Source organism: Aphelocoma coerulescens, chromosome 24, assembly GCF_041296385.1.
Source record: "Aphelocoma coerulescens isolate FSJ_1873_10779 chromosome 24, UR_Acoe_1.0, whole genome shotgun sequence".
Lineage (NCBI taxonomy): Eukaryota > Metazoa > Chordata > Aves > Passeriformes > Corvidae > Aphelocoma > Aphelocoma coerulescens.
Genome location: NC_091037.1, coordinates 5,564,767 through 5,575,866, shown reverse-complemented (window position 1 = coordinate 5,575,866; position 11,100 = coordinate 5,564,767). Strand labels below are relative to the sequence as shown.

Here is an 11,100-nt window from a genome sequence, read left to right as displayed (position 1 = left end):
TCACAGCGTGCCTTGACCCACCAGCAGCAGCAGTTTCAGGCTGGTCATCACCAGGAGCCTGTGCTTTACAGGATTGCCTGTGGAATTCAGAAACGGTGAAGACTGGGTGCTGCAAGGCAGGGTCAAACAAAGGTGGTTCGTGTGAGAAAATAAAGCTAATTTCGTCCCTAAAAACACCACGAATGTTTCATGACGGTGTCAGTACAAACAACGCGCAGCTACCCAGAAAACACAGAATAAATTTTTCTCCTGGAAAGCTCTAAGTACACCCAAATTCCGCCACACAGATGCTTGAAGGCATCATAGCGGCCGTCCAGGCACAGGCACCGTTTGTACCTCACAGGGCTGGAGACACGGTCGCACATACACGAACCCAGGCAGCGGCAGCTGGCGGAAGAGAAACCCCTGAGGTGTGGGGGGGGGGCACGGGGACACCGCCAGGCCCAGAGCAGCCGCAGCCCGGGCAGCACAGCCCCCTCAGCGCCGCCTCCCAGCCCGCCACTGCGCCACGCATGCGCCCGCGCCTTTTATCGCCGCGCAAAGCCCCGCGAGAGCAGCGCCGCGTTCCCACGCCCGGCCCCGCCTCTTCCGCTGCGAGCCAATGGGAGGGCGGGGCGGGGCCAACTCGTCACGTGGGGCGGGGCGGGGCCGGGCGCGGGGCGGCTGCGCGCGGCGCGGCGGCGGCGTCTCCTCAATGGGGCCGCGCGCGCGGCGCCAGGTGCGTGCGGGGCGCGCGGGGGCGGGCGGCGGGCAGGGCGCGGTTGCCGTGGAGACGGGGGGGGGGGGGAAGCTGTTGCCATAACGACGGCGGCCGCCATAATGGGGGGGGGGGGGGGAATCCCATGGCCTCCGCCCTGAGGGGACGGAGCGGCCTGAGGGGAGCGAAGGAGACCGGCGGGGCCGGGGATGAGGCGGCGGGGCCGGGGGTGACGGGAGAGGGGCCGCGAAGCCTCTGAGAGCGGCGGGCGGCCCGGCTGTGATTCGCCCCCGCCGCGCCGTCGCCCTCTATAGAAGTTCGTCTTTATGGATGTTTCCCCCTGGGAAGGAGCCTCGGTGACCTCCCCGCCTGCTGAATCCTCGTGCTGTTGCTTTTCCCGCAGGTTTAGCGAGGAGGGCACAACGGAGAGGACAGGTAAGGGCTCGAGCAATCCCGAAGGTGTGACCGCCCCCCTCCCTGCTTCCCTTTCCAGGGTCAGTCCTGGAAAACCAGCGTGCTTCCGTGGGAGTCTGTGGGATACAGAGCTCAGCCGGGCTTTGCTGTGTCACTCTCTCTCCTTGCTCATGGAGCCATTGGGAAGCACGTGGAGAATCACAGCGTTGCATAAAAACCTCTGGTGTGTTTTGACTCACATCCAAGGAGGTCGAATCCCGTGGTTTTGTGTCTTGGACAGGAGTAGGGCTTGTCCTCCGTCCCATTGTCCCTGGAGCCTGTGTGTTTCTAGGATGGGTTTGATCCAGCTCCCAGTTGCAGCTCCCACATGGAGGGATAGGCTTGGGAATTGGCCAGGGACAGCTCAACTTCTAGCTGAAGCACGGGGCTTTTAAACAGTCTTATTCCAGCACCTTAAAGCTGCTGAATTGAAAAAGAAGCTGCGAATTACACCCCTTGCTGGTGGCACTTCTCAGCAGTCAAAGAAGCTAAAAATAATGGATGAGCAGTAGGTTCATACTTGTTTCTTTAGGGAATTCGTGGGGGCTCTGCTGGAGGAACCCAGTGTGGAGCTGGATCACTTGGCTTTGATTTTAAACATCCAGGTATAGCTTTAGTTGTGTGTTGGGTGCTGAGCATGGAGATGGTGTCAGCAGCAACTTCTCCATGAGGTGGTGGAGGAACTGTTCCATTAATGCCCCGTTTTGGCTCTTCAGGTTGGGCTCTGGTGCTGACTGTGTGGTGTGCTTGTGTTTTGCAGAGCCACAGGGAGGTTTTTGTAAATACACACCCTGTGTGAACCTCGGCCCTCATTTGACACACGTGGTGTTCAGGTGTTTGCTTTTGCCTGGGATACAGCTTCATATTTCCAACATTTCTGCAGCTGGATGTGTCTGTGTCACACAGGGAGTTGCTGTGGTTGGGTTTATCCAGTGCTGGTGACTTGGGCCCGGTTTAAAGCTGAAGTCTGGAAGGCTTTAGGATAAATTAAGGGATTTCTGTGGTGGGGAGGGAGAAGGAGAATGCAGCAAACCCACGCAGGGACTCTCTTAGTATCCCTGATAAAAGTGATGGGGACAGGGCTGGGACAGGGGAACGAGGCAGCTGAGCCAGGAATCCGTGGAGTGTTGTGTTTGCAGTCTTCAACTCCCTGTAGTCCAAATAGCTGGAAAGTTCCCAGTGTCTGAAGAAGGCTGGAGAGACACTTCTTACCTTGTAAGTGCCTGTGGCTGCCTCTCCTCCAGGGCACCTGTGTTGCCAGGGAGAACCTGCAGTACCTGGTGTGGTTTTTTCCCCGTGGCAGTGTCATGCTCTGAGGTAACTGCATTTAATTTTGGCTACCTCAGCTGTGCCAGCACGATCCATCCCTCTGGGGAGCAGAACTTCTCTCCAGGACTAAAAACTGGAGGTTTCTATTTCTTGGCTGAATCCCCATGAATTCTTTTTAAGACCAGTAATAACTTCTTTGGATCTAGGCTGTATTTATAATGGGGTTTTTGTTCCTTTATGGCTCTCTGCACTAAATAATAGACCTGAAGGTTGAAAGTCATTCTATCAGACAACCTTACCTGGTGATTATAATTCTGGTGTTTCTTCCTAGGTTTGAAATTACTTTTGAAACGTTGTTTAGAGGCACTTAAAATTGATTTGATGGCTCTATTTCTGCTGTTAATAGCATGGGAATGTGCAGGGTGAGCGAGATGGGGCAGTGGAAGCAAACAGGGGAAGGCCTAGGTGGGAGTTTCAAACAGCCTCAATATTTGAGGCTCAGCTGATGATTCACAACCCAAAGATAATATAAACTTAAATTATATCCAGTTTGGAAATGAGGAAGGATTTACCTTTGGCTGTAGCTCTGGTGCTGCCGAGGACAGACTCAGACTTCCCTCTGAAACACTCCAGTTATCCATTGTTAGTCCCTGGCTCATCTAAAGCGTCTTTGCACCATTAAACAAAATCTGGCTGGCTTTGTGGAAGCAGCCTGTCCTTCCAGGAAAATCAGCTAATCCAAAAGGAGAAGGATTTCCTTCCTGGGAAGGAAAAGGAGGGGCTTTTCCCCTCTTTATCCTGACCCTGCTTGGCTGCATTCACTTAGCGGGGATTTGATGGTACCACCTGACAGATCCTGTGTCCAGCAGATCCTCCTGTCTTCCTGAGAGTCACTACTTTGGTCTTTGGAGATTTAACCCCCCAGAATAGTTCACCATGAAGCCTGACAGATTGCAGGTGCTCAGGGGTGATGAGGCTGCAGAGGTTCATTGTCAGAACAGCGTTGAAGTGCTCCCAGGCTCGGTGTGGGTTGGAAAAACGCAGGGTAGGTACAATGTTCACAAGGGTGTGTGATGGAGGTGCCCTGCCTGACATGCACAGAGGGGGAAAACTGGGAGATTCCTCACTTGCTAAGGGCCTTTGACACTTTTATCCAAAATCTGGGCTCTGCAGTAAGGCCCAGTAAGATAAAAAGGGGCTTATTTGAAGTGATGAGCACTGTGTTCAGTGATGTTTCAGGAGGCAGGTGTTGAAAACCAGCTCTCTGAGGTGTTTTACTGTTGTTACAATGATTTATTATTGAGCAGCCTGGTGTGGTGGAAAGTGTCCCTGCCCATGGCAGGGGGTTGGAACGACACAAGCTTTAAGGTCGAGTCCAAGCCAAACCATTCCATAATGCCATTGTATAAAGTTTTCTGAAGGGGTCAGAAAGAAAAGGCTGCACACACGGTGTATCTGAGCATCTGACAGTGTCACTTTGCCCTGTTCTCATCATCCAGCATTGCAAGGTGGTGGTTTCCTAGAATATTGGCTGATTTCTCACACAATCCATGCTAACACTTGCAGCACAGCCTAGGTGTCCTAACTGGAAAGCGCTGCCCTGTGTGACCTGCTTTGCTGCCAGGGAGCAATAGCAGCATCTCCCTCAGATCTCCCTGAGATGGCAAAACCTGCAAAAAATCTGATTTTGGGTCAGCAGCTCTTCCCCAGCATTTCCTCTGGCCAAAATGCCTGTGTCTAACAGAGTTTTTGCTGGACTCTTCATTACAATTGGCAAGAAAAAAGCAGAGGAGGGTGAACAGTTCTGTTCGTTTTCATTCCCTTTTCTTAGACTTATTTGGGAGAGGCAGAGTGGGAGAGGACTGCATGCTGGCAGACCTTTTGTATTTTATGTCACGGGCTGTTGAAAGAGTTCTCAGACTGCACTTCCTTTCCGTGGGCTTTAAGGTCGTTTCCCAGTGCTTGCAGACGCATGGCGGGCTGAAAAACCCTTCTCTCATCACCAGGGAATGAAATGCTCTCCGTGGATTTTTGGAGCCAACAAAACACTTTTTGTCTTCCCTCCCACTGTTTCTCAAGCAGCAAGTTTGCTGACAGGCCTTGTCAGGAAGGGGGGAGTGCTGCTCCAAGATCCAGGCTCTCTGGGAAAATGAACGGCTGAGGTTGAAACGAAGGGTCTGGCAAAGTGTGTTTTGCTGAGGCAATCACACCTGGGCAAAACAGCCCAGGATTTTACGGTAAAGGAGGTTAAGGAAGTGGATGAGACTGTGGGGCAAAGTTCAGAGACAAAAACATGCAATTCTCAGCCCAGAGGTGATCTTGGAATAATAACAAACCTGGGATTTATCCACCTGTGCAAGGCTGGTTCTGCAAAACCCCGTTGTCCAGGTGGTGTTGTCCATGTGCAGTGACTTTGCTTGCGGTGATTTGTCTGCTATAGAAACTGGATGGCTTCTACGGTGAGCCTGGACAAGGAAACGTTATTGGAAGATGGAATGCCACCTGCAAAAAAGCCCAGGTAAATTTCGTTATACTCCAGTGAATTGCTTCTAACAAGAGCCTTTTCCTTTGCCTTGCATTGTTCTCTAAGGATTGTGACCCTTGGTGACCGCAGCTCTTTCGCTTCCTGATCCGAGAGCCGCGTGCTGGCTTCTGGCCGTGCCCTGGGCTTTGCTGCTGTTAGTGGAACAAAGGCCTTCACGCCCAGAGTGTACTTTTTTGGAGTTTTAACCCTCAGCCAGGGGATGGGGGTTGCACTCAAAGCTGTATTTTACTGTCCTGTCTCCATGGTCCTGTCCGCTCGCAGCGTCAGGTCGAACATGTTGGTTGTGCTTCTTCGCTTGAGTTGGATGGTAGTTTCCAGGAGGACAGGGAGTTACTCAAATGAATATGATTGAGCTGCATGTAAAGGCTAAATAATTTACTCTGAGGCTCCCTGTGCTTAGAAATAGGTGGTCTTACAGTTCTGTGAGTGGGGACCTGACTGGTGGATAATTCTGTCCATCCGAGACTGGGACCGTGGCTGTTGTGGACTCAAAAGTTCTTGTGAACAAGCAGCTAATTCATCTGGGTTGTCTCCCACTAATTTGACTTTTCTGGAGGGCTGCAGGATAGTTCTGTGTGGTCTCGAGGTTGATCAGTGACCCTGGAATGTGCAGAAAAGAGGCTGGGAGATGATTTTTTCCTTGCTCAGGATATCAGGGCAGAAACAAGTGTGTTTATCAGCAGGGAACAGAACGCCTCTTTCAGAGATGTCACACAGGACATTAAGACTTGGGTATTAGTTGTTATTTTGGATTTCAGTCCTTGAATTTCCAATAGTGTTTTTACACTAGCTCATTAGCACGAACACTTAATTTATTCCTCACGTGAGGCTTGCAATCCTCAAATTAAACCCTGTTTATCAGCACTAACAGTGAAGCCCTCCTCAGGGAAAGGGTTAACAAGTCTGTTTTCATAGGCAGGAGCTGAGGGAAGGCACAGCTCCATCTGTGTGGTGTTGGTTTCCTCTCCCCTTCTCACTAAATATCACGTGTTTGCTGATAAAGCCCATTTCTTCCATACAAGCTGCTTCCCCAGGCTGCTGCTCCAATCCTGGGGAGCTGCAGCGGGTCCCTGCTGCAGAAAGCAGCTGGACACAAGGCAAGGCAAGGAGCAGCACATGTGTTTAGTAAGTGATAAAGGTCATGTTTAAAAGCACTGTGCAGGTATAAAGCCAGGAAAACCTGGAAGAGGGGAGGAGGAATGAGGAGAATCCAGCCCTGCAGCCCTTTCATGTGACTCTGTGTCATCTGGGATCTTCCAAAAGATCGGCCTGGAGCTGACATGGCAGGCATCACAGGGAAGGGATTGCTGGTACAGCTGAGGGGCTTCCTCAGCAAACTGGGGCTGGGCCCCTCCAGGGCAGAGCTAGGAGGAAACCTTCCCTTGCTTTTCTCTGTGCTGGGATAAATGGAGCTCCAGGCCCCTGTTCTGCACCTTGTTTAAACCAGGTCGTATTTCTGACCTGCATGGGATCCAACACGCGTTTTGTCTCGGGACATAGAGCATGTGTGTGTCTCATTCTCTAGTGCTCACCACACCTTTCCCATGCCCTCCAGCCTTCCAGGTAACTTTTATTAATAGACTTCCCTTACTCCAGATTTTTAGTGGATTAGCTTTGCTTCAGAAGCACCCCAGGGCATCACTGACTTCCCCAGTAACCATCACGATAACAGATTAGATTCCCAAAAATGTTGTAATTATGGACCTTGTGTTGGGAACATTTGTGCTGCTGATCCGTGCAGCTCCCTGCTGTCTTTTAAGGATACCAAGCTGCTTCTCTCATGCTCCATTTATCAGAGAGCCCCAGTGGATATTTGATGCAAAATTTAGGCACAGGGTACCTCCCTCTCCCTCGGTCTGCATGTCCCACCACCCCAGACACCCTTCCAATCATGGTGGTACCAGCTGTTCTCCTTTCTCCTCTTGCAGGAAGCTGTTGCCAAGCCTCAAAACCAAGAAGCCTCGGGAACTTGTTTTGGTGATTGGAACAGGAATTAGTGCTGCAGTTGCTCCCCAGGTCCCAGCACTGAAATCTTGGAAGGGGCTGATTCAGGCCCTCCTGGATGCTGCTATTGACTTTGATCTCCTGGAAGATGAAGAGAGCAAACGGTTCCAGAAGTGTCTTCATGAAGACAAGAACCTGGTTCATGTTGCCCACGACCTTATCCAGAAGCTGTCTCCGGTCAGTGTGCTTGTACCTGCCCTGAGCGCAGGATTTGGCTTTTGGAAAGAGCCAGATCTGGTTCCCAAATCTGGTGCCCCCATCCCAACAATTCCTCTAGGTACGAGGAACCACAAGTGCAGTTACTGTGCCAGGTGCCTGAGACATAACCCTGCTGTGGACATGGGTTTTGGGTGTTTCACCTGGACCAAGATGATTAGAGGGATGGGACACCTTCCTATGAGGAAAGGCTGAGAGAATTGGGATTGTTAAACCTGGAGAAGAAAGCTTCAGGGGTGACCTAATTGTGGCCTTCTAATACCTGAAGGGAGCTGACAAGAAAGATGGAGAGAAGCTGTGGACAAGGGCCTGGAGTGACAGGACAAGGGGGAATGGCTTCACACTGACAGGGGGCAGGGCTAGATGAGAAATTGGGAAGGAATTGTTCCCTGTGAAGGTGGTGAGATTGCCCAGAGAAGCTGTGGATGCCTCATCCCTGGGAGTGTTCCAGGCCAGGCTGGAGGGGTTTGGAGCAACCTGGGATAGTGAAAGGTGTCCCTGCCCATGGCACAGAGTGGGATGAGATGGCACAGAGTGGGCTTTAAGGTTCTTCCCAACCCAAACCAGTCTGGGATTCTGCAATCCTATGACTATGCTGAGGGAGAGCACCCACCTCAGTGGAGCTCTGTGTTTGCCCTGCAAGGACCCAGAGCTTTGCAGGGTGTTGGGGAAACATGGGTAGTTTTTCATGGAGTCATTTGGCATGAGGCAGCCTTAAGGGGCCGGGCTCTGACCTCAATCTGTCTCCCCTTCTCAGCGCACAAGCAACGTTCGCTCAACCTTTTTCAAGGACTGTTTATACGAGGTGTTTGATGACCTGGAATCCAAAATGGAAGATTCTGGGAAGCAGCTGCTTCAGTCTGTGCTTCACTTGATGGAAAACGGGGCCCTTGTGTTAACCACAAACTTCGATAACCTGCTGGAGCTGTACGCAGCACACCAGGGGAAGCACCTTGAGTCTCTTGACCTGACTGATGAAAAGAAGGTAAAGGATGATTATTTCTTTTGTCAGGAACTGTGGTGGTGCAGGATGTGCTCTCATGCTGCCTGAGGGCATTGGACTGATTGTCGTGGTTTAACTGGTGGCAGACAAGCTCCAGGCAGAGGCTCTGACTGTTCAGGGCAGCTAGCAGAGGAATGAGGAGGAACACTCCTTTCTGGAACGCTGGTTTGCTGGCTGCCATCCAGTGCTCAGGAGGAGTCCTTAAGCCTGCTATTCCTTTGATCTCCGTCCTTGAAACTTCTGGCTTGGCCTTGCTTCCACATAAGGCTCAGGCTGATGTTTCTAACCAACGTGGGAAACTTCATGTGAAATGCAAAGCTGAACTTTCTATTTTTATAAGGTGCTGCAAAATGCTTTTTGTGATGGGTGTTCAGGGCTGCAGCCTTTGAGGCTCCCCTCTTGCTTCGTGTCCTCTTCGTGCAATGGCTGGCGTGGCTCCTGCTGCTGCACTCTCAGAGTTACTCTCTTCATGCAAACATCCCTCCTCCTGCCCCAATCAGGCTGTGAAACCCTGAGCTCTTTGCACCTGCCCACCTGATCTCTCCATCGTGGGTTTTGCTGGTGGGGAGCATCTCATCCTTCTGTTTGCATGTTAAACACAATGTGTGTGTCCTGTGCAGTCCTTGGTCTCTTTTCATTCTCATTTCTGTGCTTCATGTTTCCTGCGTGACCTCTTAATCTACATGGCTGGAAGTACTTACAGTGTTACAAATAAGCATTCTAATTATTGCAAGCTTAAACGAGCTGAGGTCTGCAGGAGTAAACCGAGAGCCTTGGAAGCAGCTGTCTGAAATGGAGGTCACCTCAGCTGGTGACTCCATCAGAGCCAATAGGCGTGACAAAATAAAACTTGGTAGGCTTGAGAAACATGCTGATGTAGGATTTGTAGTTTTTTCCACTTCTTCTGGTCAATCTGGCCTATTGATTCAGTCTTCTCATCACATTCACCAGTCAGCTGAAGTGTTGACCCAAACAAGTAGCACAGGCTGTGGCTGCAGGCCGTGGTGTAGAGGCTGATGGAGAGAATATGAGGAAGAAGCAGCCTCTTTGGAGTTCTTCCCCAAAACATTACCTTTAGCAGTGCTGTGATAGCCAATGTGACGCACTGACCGACGCTGCTGCGGGTTTGTGTTGTGCAGGTGCTGGAGTGGGCACAAGAGAAGAGGAAGCTCAGTGTCCTGCACATCCACGGCGTCTACACCAATCCCAGCGGCATCGTGCTGCACCCGGCCGGCTACCAGAACGTGCTGCGCAACACCGAGGTCATGGTGAGCCACGCTGGGGGCCCAGGCCTGGGGTAGCTACAGCTCCCACCTGGGTCAGCTGGGCATAGACTGAGTTTAGACTGAGCTTCACAGAGGGTGGGGGAGAATAAATTAGTTATGGGAAATAGGAGGGGTGAGTTCCTTAGCCTGCTCAGTGCCGGAACACCTCCCACACTTGCTGAAGGACAGCATTGCTGCAGAGCCTCGGAAGGGATAGGGCTGTCTCCTGTGAGGGTGAAGCTCACCTTGACCAAGAACATCTTTCCCTTTCTTAAAGCGAGAGATTCAGAAGCTGTATGAAAATAAGTCCTTCCTCTTCTTGGGCTGTGGTTGGACAGTTGATGACACCACGTTTCAGGCCCTGTTTTTAGAGGCTGTCAAGCACAAGTCAGACCTGGAGCACTTCATGCTGGTGCGGAGGGGAGATGTGGATGAGTTCAAGAAGCTCCGTGAGAACATGCTGGACAAAGGGATCAAAGTGATTTCCTACGGAGATGAATACGCCGACTTGCCCGAGTACTTTGAGCGGCTGACGAGCGAGATTGCCATGCGGGGCCGCACAGGTACGGGGCCGGGGGCTGGGGGACACTTGGCTGTCACCACGGAGAGTAGACAGGGTTAGTAGCCCCTGTTCTCCACACTCTATAAAAATTCCTCAAACCTTTTTTTTTAAGAAAAGCTGGATTTGTGGGTTGCTTCTCTAAAATCGCTGTATGCTCCAGCAGTTTAAGCAGCTGGGCTGTTTCCCACGCCTGCAAGCTTTGTTTTTTTTATGTGCAGCTGCAGCTGTTTGTTCCCTTTCTAGTGAAGGGGCATTTTAGTCTCGCTGACCTTCATGCTGGTCAGCCTGAGCCAATGCTTTTATACAAGAGGTATCACTAATAAATCATAAAAATGGGGAAAAACTGGGTTCACTGGCCAGAGCCTTGCTGGCAGGTATTCTGAGGCTTAGTCCAGCTGGGAAAGCCTCTGTGAAACCACCACACGGGCAGCTGGCTCTCCACCTGACACTGGTCTCTGCTCTGCCCCAGGTATGCCCAAGGAGGGGCAGCAGCTGAACGGCTCTGCTGCTGCCCACGCTGAGGTAAAAGGTAAGGAAGGCTCTCTGGAGCCGAGAGGCTTCACCCTGTGCAGCTCCCTGGAGTCCCAGGCAGGTTTTCAGCCTTTGCTTCCATGCAGGATGCAGCCCCTGAGCCTCAGCCCTGCCCAGGCCCTGAGCCATGGCAGGGGCAGGCCCAAGCCAGGCCAGCAGCCCTCAGGGAGGCCGGAGCCCATCACTGTCCCACTGCTGTCCAGCACCGAGCCAGGACCCTTCCGGCAGGGAAGAGGCCAGGACAGAGCCTCCACGGATGAACACCTGGTCTAACATTGCATTGTGGTTTTACTGGGGCTGCATGTGCCTGCGGAGCGCAGTGTCCCCAAGGGAGCTGCAGCCTCCTCTAACTTCAGACCTAGTGCTTTTATATTCTGTATTTCAATTAAAAAATGAAACTTGAGCTTTTTTTTTTTTTTTTTACTGGAAGCTCTAGTTTTCTAGTCCTGTCTTTTTACTGTACAGTATTTTGTATGTTGAAGTTGTATTAAAGGCCTGCTCACTGAACTTCTGGCTGCTGTATCATTTACAGGCCTTCTCACACCCCACACTGGC

At 51.6% G+C, this 11,100-nt stretch overlaps 1 protein-coding gene across 5 annotated transcripts; it reads left to right on the top strand.

Moving 5' to 3' along the window:
* Positions 1-635: 635 nt before the first annotated feature.
* On the top strand, positions 636-10,911 carry FAM118B (family with sequence similarity 118 member B). 5 transcript variants are annotated; one of them, XM_068994555.1, is made up of 9 exons: positions 636-718; positions 1,101-1,132; positions 4,860-4,937; positions 6,893-7,145; positions 7,942-8,169; positions 9,327-9,455; positions 9,811-10,015; positions 10,484-10,543; positions 10,607-10,911. In XM_068994555.1, exons 3-9 carry the CDS (start codon positions 4,867-4,869, stop codon positions 10,816-10,818), a joined length of 1,158 nt encoding a protein of 385 aa, XP_068850656.1. In that variant the 5' UTR covers positions 636-718; positions 1,101-1,132; positions 4,860-4,866; the 3' UTR covers positions 10,819-10,911. The 5 variants fall into 5 exon arrangements, with proteins under 5 accessions (XP_068850656.1, XP_068850654.1, XP_068850655.1 ...); XM_068994553.1 differs by having other exon boundaries at positions 9,730-10,015; XM_068994554.1 differs by having other exon boundaries at positions 9,730-10,015; positions 10,615-10,892.
* Positions 10,912-11,100: the final 189 nt, after the last annotated feature.